At 32.3% G+C, this 27721-nt stretch overlaps 3 protein-coding genes across 3 annotated transcripts in view; 1 reads left to right on the top strand and 2 right to left on the bottom strand.

Moving 5' to 3' along the window:
* LOC133335152 (phosphatase and actin regulator 4-like) overlaps positions 1 to 25896 on the bottom strand; it is a 106718-nt gene extending 80822 nt beyond the window's left edge. Inside the window, exon 1 of the mRNA XM_061543455.1 lies at positions 25791 to 25896. Coding sequence (XP_061399439.1) covers positions 25791 to 25827 — 37 coding nt within the window. The 5' untranslated portion in view covers positions 25828 to 25896. The remainder of the gene's footprint in view (positions 1 to 25790) is intronic.
* LOC133335168 (uncharacterized) overlaps positions 1 to 27721 on the top strand; it is a 400201-nt gene that overhangs the window by 208236 nt on the left and 164244 nt on the right. The window lies entirely within an intron of this gene.
* LOC133335151 (laminin subunit alpha) overlaps positions 1 to 27721 on the bottom strand; it is a 607777-nt gene that overhangs the window by 516241 nt on the left and 63815 nt on the right. The window lies entirely within an intron of this gene.

Raw genomic sequence — 27721 nt, 5'->3', positions numbered from 1 at the left:
CCGAAACGAAAGATAAAACAAACTCTGTTTCGAATAAAAGTTTGCTATGCACTTTGTGGTCAATGTTAAATCTGAAGTTTCCGAAACTATACAAAAAAGTACAGACTTTTCCTTTTTTGGTTGAAGAGCTATTAAATTGAAAAGGGTTACCATTTGGAAATGTCAAAGTTGATGTGGGTAAGGAAAAAAAGTGTAAAGAAGTAAACAAGAAATACGTGTTTAGGCCTAAAACAGTTTTAAGACAGGCTAACAAAAAAAAAAAAAAAAAAATTAAATGCTCTATATCTTGCAAATATATATATTCTCAAATACGTCTTTGTTTAACAAACTTTTTTTCAAGCCATATACATTTCGTGGTTGAATATAATTGGTTATAAAAATTCTTAAAAAAGCTTGAAGGCATCACTTGAGCATTTCTTGGAAATTGAATTAATAAAATGAGAAGAAGAAAAAAGTCTGGGAAACCCACATAATTTCCTTCCCATTGCTGAATGCCATAACAAAAAATTATGAGTAGATGTCAACCTTTGCAACACGCTCTCTTGAACTCTAAGTAATCAGTTTGTCGGCGTATTGCGTTTCGCTCGTTGCTGTTACAACTATGATGATTAGCCTGCCAACCGGGGTTCATACAAATTGTCAAGTACAGAAAACGAAATAAAAGTAAATTTCGACTGCACGTGTATATAGATGCTTCTTCTACGCTACCTATGCAAATAAATGTATAGGCACGAAAACCAAAAAATACTGTTTAGACTGCGAAACTAATTTTTTTAGAGACCCCTTTTGGGAAAAAATGTTTGTACTTTAAATTCATTAAATTATGTTCATGGAAATCCCGGTTTGGAAAGTAGCCCAAAGTTGTTGTTTTTCTGTAGATTTAAATCCGCCAAAATATGTTCATATACAACTTCTTGTTATCGTAATGAAAGTGTTAGGGTTGTAATTTTAAGATTTTTTTCTCAAAAACGATTTCAAATAGTAGGAGTGAATGAAGTTTTGCCTTATAATGACTAAAATGGGGTTTATTCCATTTAATTATTTAAAAAGGACGGGGAAAAATCCACTTTGAAATAATGCATTTGTAAAATATAGTTTTTTTGTTATATCTAAAACGAAAAATTAAATAATTGTTATGCGTCTACGAAACTTATGAACAATCCGATGACAATTTGACATTTTTATTTACAATTCAATGTAGGTACCTTATTTTGAATCGATGGCATTTCTTAGTATGGGATGCTGAAATCTTATATGGTCTTTACAATTAAAAACATTTTGGGGATACAGACGGTTATGTAATTTTGTGTGTATCTAAAGCTTGTCGATAATTATATATTTGCTAACAATGACTCAACATACATGTTTTTAATACTAATATACTCATATGCTTTTAATACTCATTTTTATAAAAACACATAAATATCGAAAATCAAATGCCATTGTGCGGTTTTTAATAGAATCACCTAATCATTATGATTTGATCTAATAGTATGTAAAAACTCATACGAGTTTGCAAAAATGTCGTTACCCTAGTGTACCTATTTCCATATCATTTTCAAATGTATTGTTTAATGTTCACATAACGGGTCTGTTTAAGATTTCATATTTTCATATTGCCAACAAACTAATGCCGTTCGTATTCGTAGTCATGCTAAGTTTATGTAGGCTTAAAAAGATTGTTGTTGAAAATCCATTGAATACTTTGAGACAGACATATTGTGTGTGTGTGTGACCTACACAACGTTTTCGTGGGTGTGCGCGTGCTTGAATGTTTATGTGGATATTGGCTTTTTGTATACAAACATAAACGTATAACGGGAGGCGATGAGTGTGTATGGAGGACATGTGTATTTGTGTACGCACACAAAGTGATGATAGAAATCCCCAACAGCCACAAGAAAACACCACAGATTTAAGGCTGCAATGCCAACACTGAAACGACAACAACAGAGTCAGCCAGCCAACCAACCAGCCAGCTAGGCAGGCTGGCTGGCAATACATTCATATGTGAACAATAAACTATTGAGGCTGGCGTTGTTGCAGATGGAACAACAGAGGCAAAAGGATGGCTGGTAATCCAACCTAAGAAGTACTCTTTACAGCAGGTTTACCAAACCATTCAACCAGTCAATGAGTCGGTCGGTCGGCCTGTCAGGTAGTTAGTCATTCACTCACGACTTCGAGTGGTTCATGCTCAGGCTTATATAAATACACTTAATAAGGTGCAATAATGAGAGAAGCCATACAGTGATGTGTAAACGTATGTTTGGCTAACTATAAGAGGGTGGTATGGATGATAATGTGAACATTTTTAATATATAATAACATACTGCTCCGAAATTGTTCAGCCAACTCCCTTTAAAGTTAATTAACATTAAGTGCTAATGAAAAAAATCATATTTAACTATGGCACACGGGAATCCGGATTAATAGCCTTAAATGAATATATTGGGTCAAAAAAGCATCATGAATGGAAAATACATAGAGGGATTGAAAGATGAGGAGTGAGAAAAAAACATATCCACCATCTCATAAATAAATGCTTCCAGGCGAATAGACTGCAGGCGCGGATGACGATCAACATCATTAACCGTATTAATGTGCTGGTGTTTCACGTCCATCTATGCCACAGCTTGTCATTTTAAGTTCACAGTAAGTCAACACATAATTAAAGTTGCAATATATGTAAATATAACCGTAAAGCAAAAACCGCACTGACATACTGTGTATACCAGGCGAATATCGAATAACAGGAAACGGATACAACAAATTATTTACTATATGTTTAAGTAGTTGTTATGGGATTTAATTAAATTCCATTATTGTCATTTTTGCCACAGGACTGCTACTATTGCCCATCCATGCAAACAAACACACACACATACTCGTATATATATTCTCATACAGTCAAGATGCCAATTTGTAATTATTTTAAGGTACAGGTAGTAAAAATAATATAAAATTGCAATTGACTTCTTCGCCAACTTGACTTCAAACCGAAACACAATTAAACTTAATGAATGTTATTAATTATGAAACATATACACACATACATTCACTTTTGCATTTTAAATAATTACCTGGTGTCTGTTTATTGCAAAGTATTTATCTTGGAAATATTTGGAATAATTTTATAGGTAGGAGACTAATTGCAAATTATTATTAATGGACAAATTAAAATTATTTGCTGTCGTTTTCTTAAATTAGCATTTACAAAAACTACAGTCGAAAATATCAAAAGTGAAATAACAGACTAATGTTGTATAATTCAAGTCTCTATTAAGGAAGGGTATGGTTTCAAAGCGTTCCAGGTTCTTTGATGTGACAGTGTTAAATAGTAATTAAAGTAATTATGCTATGAACATTAACTATTATTCACCGATATAATTACCTTTTGCTTTATAGACAACATTCTGTAAACCAAATCTCTAAAATCTAAAAGGATCTATACCTGTAGTATATTCAATTCATTCATTCATATGTCAATAAATATAAATGAAGTAAATTTTCTACCCAGTGAAGTAATAAAAAACTGGAAACTATTCCAGTGTATTCCAAGCAGATATATTTGCGATCAACAATGTGCAACAGAATGGTGATTACATTCAATAAGGATAAAACAAAACGGTTGACGGTTTATGCGGTTACTTAACGTGATCTCAAAACCACTGGATTATTCAAAATGAAAAATCTGCCAGAACAGAACCGTATTTTTTATAATATTTTACTATCCCATTTATACTCTCTGAAAGCATATATTTAAATTAGAATCTCAATACATATTCACAACATTTAATGCCAATTGCAATATCTGTTACTTTTTGATCTCAATATATATTACCTTCAGAGATGGCCTGTCAGAAACAGTGACGTAAATGACATACATTTCCGACGTATAATACATACGTCAGAAACCTACCTAAATCCATTAGGTTTTTGACAAAATAGCTATTTCCATTAATCAATTTGGGAATTACGCATGCTTTACTCAAATCGATATAAAATTTCAAAATTTTCTTCTCAAAAAAATTTAGAAATTTTTATCAGTTCTAGTAAGGAATAGTCAGATATATGTAAAAATAATATATATTCTTGAAAATAACTGTATATGGTGATAATATTGATATAAATGACGTTTACTACGTTTATTACATTTTATACAGGTATATGACGTTTTCGACGTTTACACCTTTTTGACAGTCGAAAACCTAAAAATTCGTCACACGGACCATCCCTGATTACCTTTCTCAAACAAGATAACCCTAACGTTTTTTGAACACAGGCAAATATGTCCCATATTTCTGATTCCGATGTAATTTGAAATGTTAAATACAGTCTTTTTGACTGCAAATTTTTCTACAACGTTTTGTTATTCCGACTTCGAACGAGGTATTCGAAAATTTGATCATTTTGTCTTCAGGAATGTTCCAAAAAATATGCGTAGATCCAGATCCATGTTTTAAAGGTCTAACCCATCCTTTGAATCTTGGTGTATGAATATATTTTCCACTCAGCTTAAATTTATTTTTCATCCTTCAATTTGCAAATTTCTTAAAATTTTGGTAACTATTTTGTAAAATTTGTTGAAAGGCATTCTAGACATTTAAAATAATCCAATTATGGGAAAATTGAACAAATGTAATAACGACACACCTAATTCGTGAATAATTTAGAAAATCTGAATTCTGGAAATTTTTAACGAAATGACACAAAATGTATATCTTTACAAAATTAGAGAAGAAGCTTTACTTCAATCATTGATTTTTTTAATTAAAAAAAAACAGATGTTTATGAGTTTCATGATATTTCCTTAAAAATAATTATACATTGTTATGCTCTAGTTTTTAATGATATTGTATTTAATGTTTTATTGTGGCAACCTCTCTTGTAATCTTGCATTATTTTGAAGTACAACTTAAATTTATAATTTCGTTTGATTCAAACGAATATTTATATATATTGTTTTTTCTCTCGCTTTTATAGTTTGTGTTAACAACGGTTCTATTGCGGAAATACAACATGGGGTGGCACATTAAACCGCCATTGTCTGCCATCATTGCGTATACGTTCTTTGTTAAATAATTCTTTTGCCATTACACATACGCCACCCGGGTGATGAGATTAAAAGCCTTTTTTCTACATTTAGACAAGCGAAACAAACGACTATGGCGACTAAGTGGAAAAATATACTCGTCTAGCTATATCCACCATTTTGTGAACTAGATGCAGACCATAATTGTATCTATCATATGGTATAATTCTAAATGTCATAATACAGTGTTTTATTTCTGTCAAGGTTACCCTATTAAAGGTAGTATGTTGGTAATTAAATTCCATTTCCATTTAATATCAAAAGCATCTGCGGGACAACTTCTATTATACACTTGAATGATTTTTGTGGGCAATTTTCTTTGTGGCAACGCCACCATTTTCGTTTTGCCTTTTCAAATACTCGAACATTGGCTGTTTTGTAGCAGCACCATGAAATATGGAAGAGAATACAAATCTGCCTGGAGTGGAGCCATTTTCTGCATTGCCTAGAATTTAAATTTTAGATTTAGGTAATTACAATCACAGCCGACCGGCCGTATGCTGGTTGGTTTGTTGGTCTCTCTCTATCGCTTTGTTATTACAAATTGACCAAAGATTTGCTACATCAAACCCCAAATGTTGGCCTATTGCCCAAAATAATTGCGAAATTGTGATGGTGCCTCAGAAAGAGAATTCAATTGTGCAATGGAATTTTACCTTTTTGTATGGATGTTATCCAATTTTGGGTATTTGTTTTAATGGGCAAACGCTTTTGGTTCTTTTCGTTTTTTTATTTTACCTTTCCGTGGACGATAGATGGTAACTTCTTTTTTTGGGTGGTTTCCATTTTATTTAGTTATTCATTAAAATAAAACTGCAGTTGTAAGTCTTTCTCCAATATTTGTCCACAACGCTACACTAGTCATATGCATTTGCCCACAATCCAGCCAGCCAGCGAACATTGCCAACAACAATTCAACATTCACATCCGCCAACTTTGCTGTGACCTTCAATTTGGTTGCATTTTATCTACACATAAACCGAAACGATCCGACGGAATGGCTTTGATTTTTGCCACATTATAAATTATAACGGAAAAGGCAAAATCGCATAAAGGTTATTATTTTAAAAATTTAAATGCCGTTGAATTTTAGTCACCCAGCTGAATGGTTCGGAGTTTTTTTTACTTTTTGCTTTGTTCCTTCCTGCCTTGCGTTTTTCTTGTGGACGTTTGCATAGCTCTTAATTAAATTTCGTTTTCCCTTCGACGAGTGGTGGTGGTGGTGTGTGCCGAATGAAAATGTGCCACAGGGCGTATGATTGTTATGAATTTTTCATTTTCTTTGTACAGTGTTTGGCAACTGTCATTCTCTGATGATGGAACTGCTTTGCCAGTTTAGTGTTGGTGTTGGTTTTCATACTCTCGTAGCGATGCTGGCGATGATGTTGATGAAGATAAAGGCAATGACTGCTGAATATCATGCTTAAAGGGCGCACAATGCTTTGAATTAACAATGAAAATACGAAATGTCAGATGGGGGTATGTGCGTGTGCATGTGTATCACTTGACACAGTGTAGGCGAGTGCGTCTAAATTGATTGAAATTAATCCACTTTATTAATATGTAAAAAAATTCAATTGTAATGACATTTTCATAATTTTATTATACGATGCGAAATGTTAAATGTCAAGAGGAGAGGATTAATTTCAGAAATATGACATTTGTTTACAAATACCCTGTTAACCACGATGTAAAGGCACCAACGAAATTCTTAATGAAGAGAATTCGTTGGAAAACCAAACAATTCTGTTCTTTAGAAGAAAAATGTAAAGAAATTATTAAAAATATATTCTGGGGGAGAATATCCTTAACAAAAAACCCAAGGTAACTGATGAGGATCAGTGGTGAGATTCGTAAATTACACCATGATGAACAAGACCATAATTTCCCCACTAATAAATCGAATTTGAACAAAAAAAAAAAATAGCGAACTGGAATTACACCTGACTATTAAAGAAATGTGTAATCAGAATGGTTAACAAACAAAAACCAAATTATATGAAACATATACAAATTCTATCTATATAATCTATTTGATATTGTAAATAGAAGCGTGATGAAAAATTATGAAAACAAACATTTTGTATGAAAAACGATTACTTATTTCTTCATTTCATTATTGCTCCATTTTCTTATGAATAATTCCTCCGGCTGGTTATACAATTCAAATTCCATTCAAATCTGAATTATATACAATTCATTTCTTCCCATTCACCCACTTCTGCATATTTACATAGTTTTACATAATAAATAAAGCAGCTAACGAGCTGCCTAATCATAGCCAATTTATAAAATGTGACTCTGACCATTGTAGGACATTGACAATGTCCCTTAATGTCACGGATGCCAGGAAATTTACATAAAACATCGATTAGTTCAAATTTATGACTTTCAAAATGCAGCGGCACGAACGAAGCAAATATTTTATTCACGACGAACAGAGAAAAGAAAGCGAAACGAAATATAGTCATAATCGCTTGACAGACAGACAAACAATAGCATTCGCCTATGTATGGCCTCAATGGAATAAAAAAGCTAAAACATTTCTATGGGGACGAGAAAAATCCTTCAGCTTTAGAGAAAAAAGCAGAATGCATTCCATTCCATCTGTATGTCTGTATGTCACATCTATGTAAGCACATATTTTATTGACATTCTTAAGTAAAGCTATCTCTTGGATGTATTCGACAACAAAGGCAACAAAGTCACAATTCGAAAAAAAATTGTTTTTTTTTCCAAAGGTTAAGATCTTTAGTCGTTATTAAGATTTGGCGGTCGGGAAAAACAAAAAACTTATTTCCAAAAGGATATCGAACCATCGGAAAACACAGAAGGATAGTCTAAACAGGTCTTGGGAGAATTAGAAAGCAGAACTACATGCCATACATTAGGAAACGACATGAGACGTGAGCCACATAATTAGATCCCTCACGTATACAAATTATGTAAATTTTTCAAAATTGAAGAATAATCCAATCCTGGGAGTGGGTGTTTATTTTGTGCTCCATTCCCGCTGTTTAATAGAAACGAAGAGGCATTTGAATGGGTATTCAATGATGTGTTAAGAACACGAAAAAATAAAATGACGAGGTTAGTATTTTGTTTATCGAGTCAAAATTGTAGTTGTACAATTAAGAATTTGAATATTATTTCACAAAATATCGTAGTCATACGATAGCAAACGTCCATAGCTGTAAAGGTTATAACAAGACCGGCATAAATCCCAAAAATCGATTTTGCAGAAAATGGGGTTTAAGTTTTCCATTGGAAATTCTACAGCATCCTAATCGGTGTGTGTAGGAATTGTTATTACAATTGTTTTTACATAACATGAAGTCCGATATAGCGACAATTCTGCATCATTAACACAAACATCACGATTTAGAGTTATGCCGGTCTTGCAGCAAATGGGTGAAATGTGATCGTATCAATACCTGTGAAACGTATTAATACCTGTAATATTTACAGAAGTTGTACAGGTCCCATTTTCAGGAATGAGGTTTAATAGAAATATAATATCTAAACATATTCATGATTGTTATTTTGAATATATTACATGCATTTTTATCTGAACCTCGTTTGAGACCCGACCGACATTTCTACACACAAATGAAATAAATATTATTTCAAGAAAGGTCTATGATGAAATAGCTGGGTCTAAAGAAACAACCAAGTTAAAGTTGATCAACTTTTCTTGTTTGAAGAAAATTTATGTTTTGTTTTTTTTTGCTTGTTTGTTTTTCTTTTTTGCGGTACTTCAACAACCACAAACTTCACACACTTGCTTATCCAACAATTTCTACAGTTTCCATACTTTGAATCGTACAAACACACACACACACGCAATAAAAAATTAAATAAAAGAAGAAACGAATACAACCACAATATGACTGTGTGTGTATGTACTTCTCTATATGTTGGTTATACATGTTTCTTTTCAAAGTTTGATAAACCTCTTGGGGTTTTCCTCGACATCAATACAGCTATGAAAACACGACCAGAAAAAAGTACAACGTTCCAATTTTGCAAACTTGAGAGTTAGTCGCCAGCCAGTCAGCCAGCAAGACGATGACGATGCAGCGTACAAACACTTCATTACGAACCAAAAAAATCTAAAAATCGTTTACGAAACGAACAAAAATGCCACCAACAACGGAATGTGCAACCCACATAAAGACCTCGACCATAACTTGTGCACTAATGCCATTGTTCAGTGCTTAACGCGGTTATGGCTTAGTAGTCTATGGCTATGGCTACGGCTACAGAATGAAGTGCTGGCGGGAATGAGGTACGTATTTGTCGGTGTGGGATCGCGTGTGTGTGTGTTTGCCAGAAAAATTGTTTGGCAGCACACAAAAAGTAAAATAAGAAGACGAAGAAGAAAGGAAAAATATGTCCTTTGTGCAATTTGCTGCTCTTGCATAAAAGGAGAAAAAATGTGAAAACCCCCAATGTAAAGGACAACGCCTTGAAATGTGTAAGAGAGACACGCACACACCTTCCGACCAGCCAGAGCCATGTAAGCGAGCAGCACACAACGAAAAACGACAGATAATGAAAAATTCTTCTGTGCTAAAACGAGAAATACACACTGGGGTAACATAAACTTTCGTCCTTTTTGTAGTCCTTGTCAACAGTAAAAATCATGCAAGAGTTTAGACAGCCAGCACTGCTGCTGATGTCGTAGTTGATGATGGCGATGATAACGATAACGACGAGGATTAGACAAGAGCGAAATTAGCCAGGCAGCCAGCCATTATGCGCGACTAAACGCTGCCAAGTTGTTCTGCTCACCAAACAGCCAACAAACAAAAATCATTGGCTGGCCAAGGATCAGGGAGAACGCGCTCTTCCTCGCAGTGTCATTGTTTAAAATTTAATGCTTGTTTCTTTATTGTTCTTTAGCAGGATAATGAAAGACACTGTCGACCACTCAAGAAAACATTAAATTTTCTTTCATCCACAATGAAGTGATAATTGGGGAAATTCGTCATTTGGGATTTATATCATGGTCGTAGAAGGTCGGTCGGTCGGTCGGGGGAGACAAGATTTCCATAGAATATCATTGAATAAAAAGAATGGGTAAAAGTTTTAAACAAATTTAGGTGGTTGTTGAAAAATTATGATAATGTTGTGTTGTTGTCGAATTGTTGTTGTTGTGCTCCAAAAAGGTAAATCATAGAATGGTATGGAATTCAGGGTATATTGGTGTTTGTTTGTAGGTTTGCCACATAGCTTTTGACGAGCACGTAAAACATTGACAAACTTATGTAAGACACAAGACAAAGAAATGCAAAATTAAAAACAAAAACCTTTCAAATATGAATAATAATATTTGTGGTACTGGTAAACCCATGAAAATGATTTATTAGGATCCTTAAAAAATATGGACTACTACTAATTAAACTGAAACTATCGGTACATTATGAAAGGGGTAGTAAATAGGTTATAATGCAGTTTTTAGGTCCAATGCAGAATTTTTGAAAAATTAGGAAATTTTTATAAGAACTAAAAAAATATTGCACCATGTTATTATAATTTGACACTTAGGGTTTATTGGCAAAGTTCCTTTTTTTATAGGCATACGACCATTATATTATATTCACTCCTTAAAATTTAGAGACTCCAGCTATGAATTCGGCAATTTTGGAAATAAATTCCATTCCATATCTTGGCATAGCATCAAAATTTACACTCTGCTATGCTACAACTACTAACACATACATTTCGCTTCTTCATTGCCGTTGCTCACTTTTACAAGGCCGCCACGTTTTATTCATCTTCGAAATTGCATTTCGCCTTGATTATTAATGCCATTGTCTACCACTTGGCATTACACCTAAATTCCTGGAATATCTCACAGAAAATTCACTTTGAATTTCCAAACAGAATTCAATTTACAATAATTACATATGGAAATATAATTTGTGTGCATACATTTTCCTTGCTGTCAGAAATGCTCCCCATTGTTCTTTTGGAATGCATACGAAGACATAAAAAACTCCAAGGCATTTCTTAAGGAAGTATCCATGACCTGCACATGAAAACCCCCAGATTTTCATCATTCATGAGGAAGAAAATGTTCGTGTGCAGTAAGGCAACAACAAAGGCATCACCACCACTACTAGCTAATGCAATACAAATCCCCTTGAGCAAATAAAAATTGTTCAAATCATTTGAAATGTGTTCAAAAGTAACCAAAGTAACTTCAAGGAGCAATAAGAAACACCATGGCAAAGAATGGCAAACCCAAGGAAATCCACTGTGCATTGAAGGTTAGTATCGCCGAAACAAGCCAATGAAGGTCATGGTTTGGGGTGTTATTCAGGGCGGCTAAAAAAACTTCAAATTGGCGAAATCAGTAACCAAACCAAAATAAATGATACATACACACACTTCAAACAACAATCATTTGAGGAACTGTGTTACCGTTCAAGGAAATTCCAATGACATTGAATGGACCACATCATCAAAGGACAAGGCAGGCAACCAAGTAATAAATGTTTAAAATTAAGTTGCCATAACTATAAACACTGGTCATTTAATTTCTACGGAAGAATTTTCCACACGACTGAACATTAATTGCTCATCAACAGGATTTTAGATACGACATACATCCCATCCGTTTACAAGGTTAGTCAACAAATAGGCGTATCAATGGACTAAAGACAAACACCACCGTACACACGACACAATTTTGGTAGGCAATCCATCCACATGATAGCAGTTGAACAACTCACGTTGGGAATTGTTTACTCTGCTATATCCCCACAACTGTATGTATGGGTGTGTAAGTGTGTATATATATATATTAGTTGACTAAACTAATTTCAGAACACGGAAGAGGAAGTTTCAAATATTTTTAATTGAACACAAGTTGTAAAACAAAACTAAAAAAAGTATTCAAGTTTAATTACACAAGAAGACCTGACAGAGTTTTGGGATTTCATGGAAATTATAAATACACACATACCAACAAATGCTGTATTGTAAAAGTTAGTGGGGGAACAGAATTGTTATTCAAGTAAATATTAAAAAAATGTTATATACATATCTACTTTGGTAAGTAGTTTAACTGATTTAACATGAAAACACACATCATAATATGTGTTTTTCTTCGAAGCGGAACGGTGTTGAAATTATGGAAAATATTTCCACAGAACATGGAGTAACTTTATATTCTGTTTGTTTTGTGAAATTTTGCTCTAAATGTGTGAAAGATGTTGTAGCAAATTTATGGATGGAGCTATATGTTAACATATTTTGATGTTGATGTATGTTCATGTTCATATCAAATGAATTTAATAAACTAGATTTTTTCAGATTATATTTTTAGGAAACGTCCAATTGTCTGTTGTAATTACGATTACACAAACAATATCCAACAGATTTCCTTCGAATTTGTGTAGTTTGTTGATCTGCATTATTTACTGTGAACATTTTGTAATGGCGGATTCCGATAGATATAAATTTTTGTTATATCTTTTTAGAATACAAATCTATAAGAAGTGCAAATTATTCTCACAATTTTAACGAAAACGTAATCATATCAACAAATTTAAGTTTTTATAAATCTATAAGATTACACTCGAATATCTTGTTTATTAATTTTTTAATTATGTTTTAGTTATCCATTAACCTTCTACAGAAAAAGTTGTTTACTATGTAGAGTAGGGGAGACTGGGGCACCTTCGGCATCGGGGCACCTTCGGCAATCGCGTTTTCGATATGAAGCTCTCACCGTACATCACTAGTTTCGATACATAGGTATCGAATATCGAAATAAATAACTTACACAAAGTTTGAAATTTCTAGCTAATAAGCTTATTTAGATACATAGGTTTTTGTATTTTTATAGATGTTTCTGTAATATTTCAATTCCATTTCGTAAGTATTTCGTGTATAAAACTTTTTAAATTTTTAAGACAATATTATTAAAAAGTGGTTAACTACGATGTGTATTATAGAAATATTTAAATATATAATATTTTTACAAAACTGATAGAAAAAAATGAAAAAACTATAAAAAGTACATTCGGGGCACATTCGGCATTTTAAATTGGGGCACATTCGGTCATATACAGGTTATGCAATATTATTTCCTTAAAATGTTTTTGAGTTTGTCTTTAAAACTAATCCTTTAATATGGCTCGAAATTGCATATAAAAGATCAAACGTGCTTATATTGACGAAAATGCGATAGAAAACCCCTATTTCTGATGGTGTGTGCGACCATGAGATGTAAACGTCCGCCGCTAGAAAAAAAGCCCTATAATTCAAACATTGTGTGGCGTATTAAAACCAAATAGAGCCTTTAGATAATCAGAATTTCAACCAGACTGATAGCGATGACAATTACCCGGCTATGACTATGGTGCCGAATGTGCCCCATCAAATGCCGAAGCTACCCCGGGTTGGTAAAATTTTTTAACTAATACTATTTTTATATATCTTTTTGGTACTATTTTTCATAATTAAGTGTCAGAGGACAATAATCAGCCATATAGTTGTTATATATGTTGAATATGTACTGAGATATAGAGCTCTAAAAAAAGTGCCGAAGGTGCCCCAGTCACCCCTATCTTCCGTTAATGTGGACTATGTTTCTAATGTGGACCACATCCGATTGTATATGTGTGATTTTTAGCACAAGATTCGAACACTTTGTTTTTCTGAAATATAAAGAAATTATCTGGTTCATTATTTTCTACAACAAAAATATTCATTTAAACTGTAATTTAGTTTTAATTTTATTTTTAAGCCAAAAATATTTTTTTAATAAAAAACTCAAAGACGGGTAATGTGGGTCCATAACGAAACATCGGACATTCACAATACCGTAAATAGGGTGGTACCCTCAAAGGCGGCTATTCCAAAACATTGGCCTATATATTTTTGCATTCATTGTTAACCAGGAATCAAATAAACACCAACTTATCGCAGGCAATCCAGAAAGTGTTTTTCACTTATTGGTCCACATTATCCGTCAATTTTTTATATAATGCAATAAGATTTTTATAATCATATATAATGTTTGACCGGGAATATATTTAGACCACACATCTACTACGTTATTGAAACAATTTGTATTCCGATTAATATTTTTCAAATACATGTCATTACGTTTATAGCTTTTAGTAAAACCCTTAGTTTGTCTAATTTTATACGGAATAATTTCATAAAATTATTTATTTCCTTAATTTCTTATTTAAAAACAGGATCTTCACAATACCAAAATAAATTCTAATTTGTAGAATATTTTTTGATTTGATAGCACATTAAATGCTTTAAAATCTTCATATATAGCCTGTAAATATTGTTTGTCTCTCTCTCTTGGCACCTTCTGCTTCATCTTTAATAAATTACAAATGCTTTGATTTGGTCTTTAATATGGCTATCAGCGTAGGTCTGCGACAAAAAAAGATTAATGATCAATCGGAAAAAGACGCCGGCAAAAAAACTACATCTAATCTATTTGAATACACATTAAACGGCAACCACAAAAAGGAGGGCAAAAAATGACATGAACGCACAAGATACAGCGAAACATGACAACTTATGGCATGAACAAAGCATCTACATACATAGGTCATCATTCTTAAGTGATATTTCATTGCCCACAAAAAAAAAATGTTGCCAATTCATTTCTAAATTTTAATTTTAGTGCAACTAACGGTTGTTCTTACTTGGGGTTTACACATGCAACTTTTCTATGCTATTCCGCTGAGTTCTTAGGAGAGGTATAAAAAGTGACAAGGGGGAAAAATTTAAAAAATAATCGTTGAGAGCAACAATTTAAAAAAGTTGCATGTGTAAACCATGAGATACGAACTTTACACACACACACTTATGGACATTAGTTTGCATTTTAAATATCAACACAAACATGTTTATGAACAATTGTTTTAAATATAAGTAATATTTTTTATGTATATATTTATATGTAACTTGCTAGTGTAATGTTTGAAATAGACAAATTAACTCTTTAAATAATTTATTTAATTAAGAAAATAACAGTCAACATGCCTTGTATTCATCTAGAAATAACAATTCCTGTTTTTGGTAAAAATTCCCATATACTGGCAACGCTGGACGGAAAAGCTAAAGAAAATTGATTAACAATAGCTTTGCTGGGGAAGCTATATAACATTTGCTGCTAATATACAAACATACAAATGTACATAACAGAAAATGTGAAGAAATTATACTGTTAATGTCATAATAGGAAAACTTTTAGACAGAGTTATCATTTACTGTATGTTAACAATACTTCATAAAGCTTTGCGATAACATTATATATATTCTGTAAAAGCTTTTGACTTAATAAACTAAAGTAGCAAAGACAAAAACAATACAATGCAAATTGTCGTCGTTGTGCATACGTATCAATAGATGGGGATAGCCTATATGAAAATCATAATTCAACGACATAATTTTATCAAAACCTGTGCCTGGTTAAAGTAAAAATGTAAGAATATAAATATTACTATTTTAAACTTGTATTGACGATATTTTGAGTTAGGATTTGTCGGTATTTTTTAATAATTTATATAGCGCACAATGAATGAAAAATATATCAACGGCATATAAGCATAAAGATACGAAAACTTCAGTGCCTAAAAATTCCAATAGATGGCCTTTGCTCTGTTATGTTATCTTAACATCAGAGCGAGCAGTGTTTAGCTTAAAAATTCACTATATTCCCCATTTGTATAAGTAGGAAAAATGCGTGGAATATAGTTTTGAACACCGATTTTTTAAATATTGTCATTAATGGCGTTTTTAATTTAAGGTTTTCCAGAATGTATTTTGTCTAGTCCTTACGGGTTTTATGCCCTTGAATATATTACGTACATTGGTAAAAAATCCATACTTTTTAATTTCAGAAAGATCTCCATTTTATATTTAGGACATAAATATTTGTTTTCACAAGAAAACTACTAATCCCTTTTCTTAAAGAGGTTTCTCATTTTGTTCCAATTTCGGCATTTTTTTGTTTAAAAAATGTTTAATATTCTTGAGACAATTTCCCCATTTTTTTCTTTCTTTTAAAGCTTTATAAGGACTTAAATGTAAAGTGGACTGTCAACGCCAAAATTTCAAAATTTTAGCCATAAAAAGATCAAAATTTAGAAACTAAAAATTGCATATATTTTTGTATTAAATTCTGTAGTTATTTTTTCGAGATCGCTCACAGTTGGTTAATTTTATTTATTTGACTTACCAAGTCACCAAATATGTTGTAATTAATATCGAATGGAAATGCTTACCTGCAAAAATAAAATAAAAAGTTAATTAAAATACATCTTATAAATATGAACATAATCATATATTTAAAACACCGCAACCATTTTCTTGCAATACATAAGCGTTAATGAAATCCAAATTTGGACAAATGTAAAAGGCATTGTAATATGTAATGACCTTGAATTTCAAAATGTTGTCACTCGAATCTGTAATCTGATATCAAATCAATTTGTTTAAGCAATTAATTGCCTGAGATATATGTAAAAGATATGCAAAGATAATCGCTAGTAAAAACCAAGCAATCATTTACGTCTACTGTTACTAAGTGCTAAACAAAAGAAAGGAAAAACCCACAAGAGGATTCAGTTTACCACTTAAATTTAATCAATGTTTGCCAACGATGATAAATGAAAAAAAAATAAATAAAAATAAAAAACAACTCTCCACATTCGCACTCAAACTCATTCATGTAATTTATCATTTACATTGAGAAGACACTTCACAATAAATATAACCTTGAACAGGCAGCACTCCATGGTGAAATGAAATCAGAAGAAAAACTGCCGGACAGCCTCTTGACAAAAGACCTAAATGTGATTGTGATGAGGAAATGTTCGAAGAAAACATTTAGAAATGAAAAACGGAACGGCTCTCTGTAAACAATTGACAATTAATTAACAAATGACGCACAAAATACTGGGAAAAAGGCCATAAAATAAATGAAAATATTTGCTATGAACTGACGAAGAAAATATTTTCTAAAATTCAATAAATTTTCAACACAGTTACCACCATATCAACAGAGCAGAAGATTGGAAATTTCTTTGCACTAAAAGGATGGCCATTAATGTGAACATATGCTTTGCTATCAGTTTGGTCTTGGCTTTACAAACAAGTGGCAAAAGTCTGAAGTAATTAAAAGGGTAAACAAATTTACTCTTTTTACACACACACACCAACCAATAATGTGTTGTTGTATTAATTTTGCTGTGTTTGGTCCTTCGTACGGCTACGTGACTTTAACCAAAAAATAATCATACGCATCGTTGCACAGTAATACCCACATGATATGCGAATACCTTCACATTTGTAGATTTAGTAGTGATGTGTGCCAAACCAAAGGTCAAATAGTTGAGAAATCTCTTTAACTATTTAAAAAAATTTGGTTTCAGCAAAAGATATATTTATCAAGCAAATACAATTATTTGTCGGGCCGTGAACAGAAGAAGATCTTCGAACTTGGGAATATATAACAGGTGGAGTCTTAATCAATTTTATCGATTACTTGAGTATTTTATCATATTTTTCTTTATTCGAAAGCTGAGAAAAAAGTTAATAATATTGGATGATTCACTAAAAATATATTGTAAAAATTTCACAAGAATAATGTATGCATCTAAGAATCTGTAATTTTAAATTATTGTCAATTTTAAGTGCACATGAACGTGCACGCAAAACACAACTTCAAGAAAGACCAATAAAAGTCAACGAATGTCTTATTAACTCTTGGCTATAGTTTGTTTTTATTAACACTGACATTTATTCTAGCGCTTTAAATGAATTTTCTGACAGGGGAGTTATTTCTTTGTCTGTGAAGCTGTCTTGGTAGAAAACTATTTAATTTCTTTCTGGGTCTTTATTGGGTCCCTCATACAAACAATGCAGCAAACGAAAGAAAACTACAAGGATATATATGTGTGTAACCACAAGGAACAAAGAACATATCCTTTCAATTTAAGTCCTGGTCTTATTATGTGGACAGTTTATTGATGTACTTATGGGCGGACTGCACAGTGGTATCCAAAATATATATTGTACAATATCTTAAACTTTTGAATATACAATGTCGTATTTTACATATTATGTGGTATCTTGTCCCACTGTGCTTCTTAGCTATCCCGCATGACTAAAACTAAAACCAAGTACCAACAACAAAACCGAAAACTAAAAAAAAGGTTGTATGCGTGCAAAGTAATTTAGTGTAAAATGTGAATGGATTCATGTGTGTGCAAGTGTTTGTGGTCGATGGCAATGGCGTTAAGGATGACGGCAACAACTACAACAATAGTTTGCCAACCGGCCACTTTGAATGCAACAATGAACAACCCTCTTTGCTGCTTTTCTACAAGAGCAGTAACTTCCCCAGCTGTAAAACTTCAATTTCTAGATTAAAAATAGCTACCCCCCTTTAATGGCAAATTGAATTTAAGATTTCCATCAGATGCCATCTTGTAAATTTATACAAGGGTCATGTATATACATTTGTTGTTGTTGCTGTGAAACTCATTAACCAGAAATGTAAACACGTGAATATAACAGAATTTAATATTTTATGACAATTACCAAATAAATTTGAATTTATTATCGTCTTTGTTTGAAATGCGCAAATGTTTGCAGCATGTCAGTATGTCTATAATGTGTTTGCATTTATGTATTGTTTATTACAATAGCAACAAATTTCCGGTAGCATCCAAAGGGGCTCATAAATTCCTGCTTATTGTTTAAATATCAAGTAAATTACACTGAATAATTGAATAAATGTAAATTGTAAACATTCAGTTGAAATCGAATATAAATGCTGTGAATTGAAAATCGTATAGTAAATCAGGCTATATTGACAGAGAATAAGGAATTGTTATATTTTTCAATGTGTGGGAATAAAAATTTATGATGTGTTGAACATAACTCATTAATGGAAATGTCCACGGTCTGACATATACTAGATAATGAATGATAGTCTTTTAAATAAAGCGTCTTTTGAGATTTCGCATAATACAAATTATAAAATGGTATTTTGAAAGTCCCCAGTTGACACGGACCCTCACCCTGAGAATCAACAATTTAAGGTTACTATGTTCATTTTAAAAGTTGTGAAATTACAACCAAACAACACTGTGAAGAGATAAAACAATGGACAGAAAATGACCCAACTTGAATTAAATATCAGGCAGCCATTCGCGAATATTAGAGCTTGAAAAAGTTCTGTGAAGTAGATCAAGCGAATATTACATCGCGATATTGTAACCTTCAAATGAATAAATCGCCTAAAACGAGCGCATTTGTGTTATATTCCCCAGATCTGATACCCAAAGACCAGTATGATAAGTAGCAGATCGCCGAAACTGAGGCCCACTTTGAAGCCAAGAACGTCTTAACTATAAGAAGTTTTACCATACCCTTGATGTTCAACAAGAAAATAAAATTTTGTAAAAAATGTTTGCACTATGGTAAGTTATCGTTGTCAATATGGCACTCATATTTCAAATAACTGTCATAAGCCAATTGTTCAAAATGCTTTGAACAGAAATATAATTTATCAGCTCTTCTTGCCAGTCGTCAGCATGTTCAAAATACTTTGAACAGAATTTTGTGTTACAGAAGATTTGATCGTTGGAGTGTTTTAAGATAAGAGTCTAAAATCCCACACGGAACGCTGATAAGACTGTTGTTGTTGGTGGTGAGATTTTATGACGCACACGATGGGAAAACTCTCCACAGATCAAATTCTATTATTAGAACAAATAGTTTGCTGATAAGTATTTTGTGTTTGAGATTAGGCTAAGAAAGAGTTGTTTAAGTAGAACCTAAGGATAAATATTTTAAAATAAAATTAGTGCCTTACAACCACTCAAACAGTACGGTCGGGAGCACCGTGTCGTGTCTAAATTTATTATACAGGCGAGCTGCGGCTGTCTGTATATTTTTCTACACCAATATTGAGTTCAATATTGTATAAAGAGAAGAATTACTGGTATATCTTCTTTTGTACATATCTATATACATTTAATCATCTCCTGCACTTTTTTTAATGATTCATGTCTAATAAAATGTAAACATAAAATGTTTAAATATTTCATAATAAAAATGTATGTCTAAGGCATTCCAAACTGAAATTTTCATACACAGCTAAAGGCTGACAAACAAGCCTCCGGTAACAACGCAACACCTCTCAAAAGAAACATGACAACAATTCCTTACTAATGAGTTCCAACAAAAAACCTATTAAGCTTTGAATGAGACCACAAGCAAATACAAACAGCGACTACGGCAACGACTACGACAAAAAATGATTTAAAATGTAAACGCGAATGAAAAAGATGCCCATAACATAAATTCACATGAATCGAATGAAAAACAACAAAAAATAAGTTGCATATTTAATATTGAAAATACCGAGAGAAGCCAAAGGAGACATTTAAAATGCAACAGTGTAGACCTACCTAAAGATATACTCATATCCACACATATACACAAGCTCATATTAGTAGTAAACTATACTCGTATATAGGAATCCTGTTAAATGCATTTCACACTTGGCATCCCAGTTGAGGGGAGCAAATGCCATAGCAACAACAAACACTCATAAGAGACATACTCGTATTCTCTCATAATCTCCGAAAAGGACTTGCATACAGAGAAATTAAAAACATGAAAAACTCTCTTTACATTTAGCAGACAAATGTCACAGTAAAAAAATATGAATAACAAACATGGAATATGAAGAATAATAAAAGCGATGAAATAGATAGAACATTCAAAATATCTAGAATGAAATAATCAACACAATCTCATACGTTGGAAAAACAACATTATGGACAAATGAAATGATAATTTCCATTCTAAAATTTCCTCAGGACTCTGCAAAGTAATATAGAATGCAATTATATACCTGGTGAGATTATAAAGCAGTTAACAAATAAACAACATAAACATATGAAAAATAAAGAACGGGAAAAAATTACAAAGCAGAAACCAAATAACAGGGAAGGAAAACTCTTAAACGTGGAAAACAACCGTGAGAAAAACATTACACCGGTTTTTAGTTTTATAGCAACGCCAAAGAGAACGAAAATTCGTAACAAAGTAAGAGAGTATGTCTCTCAAAAACTGTAGACGAGCGCATGTCATTTTTCTGGCAACTGGCGAAGAAGAAGGAAAACAAAGAACGCTCAACAATATATGACGTTTTTCCTTTAAATTGTTTTCCGAGTAAAGGATATCAAATAACTATGAGTGTATGTGTGTGATTGTGTATGTCCATGTCTGTGTATGGACAACCACAAAATTATAAAATTCCACACAAAAACATACACCACACATTTCAACAAAACATCATAAATTATCCTTAGACTGGCTGGGTAATGTTTTGTAAAGTGCACAAAAATAACAGCAACAACAACAATAACAGATGCAACCAAAGGCAAACAAGAATGGCACGCGAGTAGAGTGACTGAAATGTTTTGCAAGACACAAAAGCCTTTACCACCAGCAAATAAAGATAAATGCCTGCACATGAGTATGCAAGTGTATGCGTGAGTGAGTGTGTGTGTGTGTGCTTGTAAAGAAAATTAATGACGTTGCATTAGATAACAACAAGAACAACAAGCTCTGCCAGTCACTCAACTAACCAACCAACCATCCATCCAAGCAGTCAACGCAGCAGCCATCCAAATAAAAGAAAATAGAAAACGAAAACAAAAAAAAAATATGAACAACAACAAAAAATATAAAAATGAAAATAAAAAGCGGCCAAAAACAATAACAACAAAGATGCGAGCACATGACTGCGGTATTTGAAATGTATTTAAAGGGACGTTGTATTTTCTAATATTTGTTGAACACACTCACACGCAAACACACACACACACACACACACTCTTATGCACACAGGACCAACATGCGAACTATATACACAGATATACTGGAAAAAAAGATGCATGACAATTTGTTAAAATCAGGATTGCCATGTTTGTACAATTATTTAAATAGAAAAAAAAATTCACTAAATGTATTTGGTATTTTTGTGATTTTTTTTCGTTTACTGACCCCGCCACATACGACTGCAATAAATTAGATATATTTTTTATAGTTGGTAATATTTTGAGGGAGGTATATACTTCTTGTAATAAGATATTGTTTTTGTTCGGTGAAATGCCGATATCGAAAAAATCCAAATCAGATTTTTGTAAAACACTTCTGTGCCCTGAATCCACTATTTAGTTGACATTCATTCTTGGTCCATTAAATGTAGAAATGATATGAGAAATATTCATATGAAGGACGACTACAAGGCTTTGGTGGTTGAAAAACATCGGGAACAATTATAATTTCTGTAGAATTTCAGTGGAAGGATCAATAATTCCATGAAGTTTAGCAAATTTGTAGATGTTTTATTAATTCTATTGTTTACTACTTAATATTTTCTATGATTCCACATAGTCAATTAAGAACAGTAGCGGATCCAACTGATTTCAATAAACTGACCTTGAAAATCAATCTCAACCCATAAAATGCAAATAAGGACCAATTTGAAATTAATAAGGCACACTTACCGTATTTGGTGCCTCATACACAAAAACCAAATAAAAATATTGAGATCTGGAACCTAGGCATTTTTATAGTTTCAATACTGAAAAAATCTTGTTTCAGAAGTAGCGATAGCTACTTGAATATTTTCGTTCAATTCTAACGTATAAATGCATTTGGTCTATGACATTAATTACAAACCCATTATATGAGAGGTTGGCAACCCTATGTTCTGTATCTAATATATAGAAACGTGCATTTTCACAAAGACTTAGGGAAAATCAACAACAATAGCATGCATGTATAATATATATTTACTTGCACGCCGTCTATGTGAATATAACTTGAAATGTAGATGTTTATTTTAACTTGCTACTAATACGAGGGTAGTATTGCATTAAAGGGAAATTACGATGTTCTATTCTTTTATTTTTAAATCAAAAAATGAAAAACGTTACGAACTAAATTAGGAATGGATTAAAACTGTGTTGGATTATTTAAAAGATAATTTTGAGTTTATGACCCTATCAATAACTCAAATGTACACTAAAATTATCATTTTACTCAGCTTGGAAATACAACTCATAGCTTTGGAGACAATCGACGTCTAATTATTATTCAATGCTTTTTCATTCGGGATGTTTTTTTTTTACAACACTAGCATATTGTAGACGCCTACACCGTTCATACATTCCCTTCAAATTTTTGCTAAGAATTTGGAGCCAAAAATGTGTGCAGCATTTTGTTGTTGATGTTGTTATTGTGAGTGATTGTAGAAGAATGCAGATTCTTTCAAGGAAAATTGCAAAAGGGCAAAGTTTAAGGCGGAGAAACTACCAGCAAAAGTAGATGAAAATACATTTTTAAAATATTCCGAATATCACGAGTGTTGTTCATGCCGAAGTTGATGTTTATCTTGGTTATTGAGCTGCCAAAGCACCTTCAACGAAGCGTCATTAATGTTGAAATTTTCAAAGTGTACAGGAAAGTTTAAATAGATTTTGTCAATGTAAATAAAATATGAAAACAAAACTTCAAACAACAATTTATATTTATGCTTGCGGAGTGTCAAACAATTTCCGATAAAGCATGTCCTACAAAAAAGTAATTGAAATGAACATTTAAATGTTCAAAAATAAGCTTTTGAAGTTTTCACATTCAAATCTTGGACATTCCATTAGTGAAATAATTACCTAGCTACAATATAATTAAACGACTTCAAGGCTTGCTTTGCCAAATGCCTTTATATATTTTTAGTTTAGAAAACATACCCAAATGTCTGTATTTTTATATAATACAAAAACCAAACTATTTTAGGTTCAAAATTTCTTCTCAATGTGAAATACTCTTTCATAGAAATAACACTTAAAATGTATAATAAACAAAAAATCCAGTGAAATCACAACAGTAGTATAAAAAAAGAGGCTGTTGAAAAACAACAGCTATTTTTTTCTATAAATATATGTTAGTGTGTATTTACATTTGTAGATGTTGAAATAAAAAATTTTCACCATTCCTTCGGACAAAAACCAAAGCACACCAAATGACACAAATTGAGCACGAAACAAAATTGGGTCTTAAGTTGTAAAATATCCAACCACACAACGTCAGTCCTTGTTTGAAAAAAACATCCCTTCTCACACACACACACACACACACACTTTCACCTGTCTTGACGCTATAGTGCATAATATACGAGCTCTGTGGGCTCTGGCGAGAACCAAATAGAGCTGAATGGCAAATTTATAACAAGTTGTGAAGAGATTTAAATAAGTTTGGGTTTTATTTTAGTTAACAAACCACTGCCAGCCAGCCAGCCAACCAACCAACAGATTCAGCCAGAAAAAGGATCTCAGTTCAAACAGCCAGCCAGTCGTATAAAACTGTGCTGAGTGTTACAACAACAAGCAGAAAAAAAAACAACAAAAGTGGCGGGTAATAAGTGAAGAAATGAAAACAAAAACAACATGATGTCCTATTTAAGGAAGTATAATATATTTGTTCGCATTGCTCAGATTACAATCAGAACAGAATAATGCTGGGAAAAAATTATTTATATCGGTTTAAATTACAGGAATGTTTATCTTTGGTCTGATTGCAAGATTTAAGATGCAGATTTGCGAAATTAAAAAAATTACTCTGAAAAAAGTTATAACCCAGGGATCTTTGTATTTTTCAATGACTCATGTAAAACAAGTAATGACGACGTTAAGTTCGACCAGATCAAACTATTTCTATCTGCACTAACAAATATAGCATACATCGGACTCGACCGATGAAAGTTGTCTACCTCGGGGACTAAACCATAAAATGAACCAATACCAATACCAAACAAAACAAACAATACCAAAACAAAAATTTTAATAGTAGACGCGATGTATGTGCACAATTTCTACCTTTAACATAAATAATGGGAGCTATCACGATAGATCACTTTTTTATTTTTTTATTGGAGGAACCTTTATATTGCGCTTTTTTTGAAAATAAGGAATCTTTTTTGGGAAGAAGTGTTCTGCCCATCATGTACTCGCGATGCCAAATTGCAGCCACTAAAGAATGCCGCATTCAATGGTTAAAAAAACTTCATATGTCATAGATAAAGAATAGCTTGTGCATCCGATTCTCATACAAAATATAGGGATCCTAGCTTCAGTGGTTTCGTCGGTGTCGAATACAAATTTTGATTTAATTTAATAATTTCAAATGTGATTAGAAAATTGTAAATCACACACAAGTGATGAGATATATTTTTAAATTAAAATTTAATACATTTTTCGTCCTGTATATGTGTGTTACACAATTTTTGTTCTCGCTTTCATTTCCTCCTAATCCATGCTATTACAATTTCATTAACAATAAAAACTTTCAAATGGTTCAAACTTTAATCTGAAATTTCTCAACACAAGAAACTAATTTTGGTAGAAGTTTTAAATGCGTGTAACACTTGCCTTAAAATGTCTACATTTGTTTTTATTTTCGGACGATTATTCGTTCCCAAAAGTATGCTTTATTTAAAAATAAATAAAAAAAGCAAATTTTGCCTTGCTTCAAAAAAATAAAGAGAATCTTTTTGGGAAGATGTGGAAATGGACCACCACACAGCAAATGAGGCGTAAAGGGAAACACATTAACAATGACATACCTTTGAAACAGGCACACCCCATGATGTATCCCATCATCAGAGTAAACTTTTGAGCTTAACCTTGACGCTAATGATGATGATGACGACGACGACGACAACAAAGCAGCAACAACAACGACGACGATGATGATGACAATGTTGAATTAGGATATTTGAGTAAGGTTCTGCTTTGCTGACTTGATATGCTCCAAAAGTAAATGCCTTCAATGATGACAAGAGCGCGTTGACGCTGTTGTTGTTGTTTTTGGAAGCGCTCCTCTTGCTCTGGGATATAAAAATAATGTCCTTCTTCAGCTTCTATTTACTTTTTTTCAACAATGTAATAACACATGTGGGTATGTGTGCGGGCACACACATACATATACAAACGGATTGAAGAACAAAATGTTGGCGTTAACTTTGGACTAAAAGGGCTTTAGTCAGATATTGCGTTCAGACACATGCCGACAAAAATAAACAAAACCACAGTGAATGCTTATTAAAGTAGCTGGCGTTGAAAATATCTCTTGGAGATTTCAGTCATTCTATTATTAATGAGAACCATATAGAAGGCAACTTTGGACATCCAATGGTTTCAAATATGCCCTTATTAACACGCATCCGCATAAAATGAAATAGATACACACACACATACAACTTTGTAACTCTAGGGCACTTGTTTATTGTATTTATAAATAGTATTTTTTAATTTCGTATGCGATTTTTTAAACCGAATTTTTGAGAAGCATTTCAAAATATCCTTGAAACACCATTTTGTTATTTAGCACCTTAACACATATATTTGTTTTTGGTTTAGTTTTTCGCACATATATACTTGTGTATAATTTATTTTTTATTGGTTTACGATTTTATTTACGTATATTCGGGTTTTCATTCTTTTTTATTTTGCTTATCGTTGTTGTTGTTCTTGTTATTGTTTTAATGAATATTGATTGATTTTAATGATTGCACATGAATTGGTTTGTAGTTGCTGACTGACATACGCTTTGATTAAATTCTTTATTATTAAAAAACGACGAAGAAAGGCATTGCAATTGTTGTTCATACTCTTCTTCTTCTTCTTGCTATAAGTGGTTGTGTAGATACAAACAACACTGATTTCACTTAAGATATTTTGTTTTGTTATTATTGCTTATCTAAAGTCTAGTAATGGCCTTATGATGAAGATTTTATCTCTATTGGCGTTATGGGTTTTCCATTTTGTTGTGGTTGTTGTTTTTTTTCTCTCTTAAATTCTACAACTTATTTGTTATTATTATTATTTAATAATGATTTAAGATTATATTTATCACAATTTGTTTTATTTTGTTTGAATTCTCTCTTTATCGCTTTAAATATTTTGTGCGGTTATTTCTTCTGTTTTATTTTTGTGCCTCAATTGAGCTTTTGGCGCGGGGCGTTGACTTTCTTGTGACATTTATTTGTTTTTAATGCTGTTTTTCTTTTGTGTTATCTTTAGAAAAAATATTATTGTTATTGTTGGTGTTATTTTTCAATTGCAATTTATTGTTTTTTTTGCGGCTATTTTTGCGCTTATTATTGTTACAGATAATATTATCTTTTAAAGAAATTTGTTTCACTGAAAAATCATTACAAAAAACTATTAAAACACTGTATACATTATTCAGTCTTTTCTATTAGTGGTTGTGTGATTTTATTGTCGTGTCCATTAGACAATGAATATTTTTTTAAGGATATTGAATTAAGGATATTTGTGAAATATTTCTTTGTTATTATTTATAGGATGTGAACGTGTTTAAATTCCAACATCTCAAAACATATTGACATTCGTTTGTTTTCTTTCAAGACTAGCAATTGCAAACTCCCAATTTTTGTCCAGACTTTGCATGTCTCCAAGCCACATGGAAAATGCTTTGTTTTGCAAGCCACACCATTATCAAATTTTAAATTTATCTCTGGTTAGACATTAA

The sequence above is a fragment of the Musca vetustissima genome, unplaced genomic scaffold (genome assembly GCF_032173495.1).
Source record: "Musca vetustissima isolate MV318-11 ecotype Yass unplaced genomic scaffold, APGP_CSIRO_Mvet_v1 utg1735, whole genome shotgun sequence".
Lineage (NCBI taxonomy): Eukaryota > Metazoa > Arthropoda > Insecta > Diptera > Muscidae > Musca > Musca vetustissima.
Note: the sequence above shows the minus strand (reverse complement) of the source record. Positions and strands in the feature narration are given on the sequence as shown.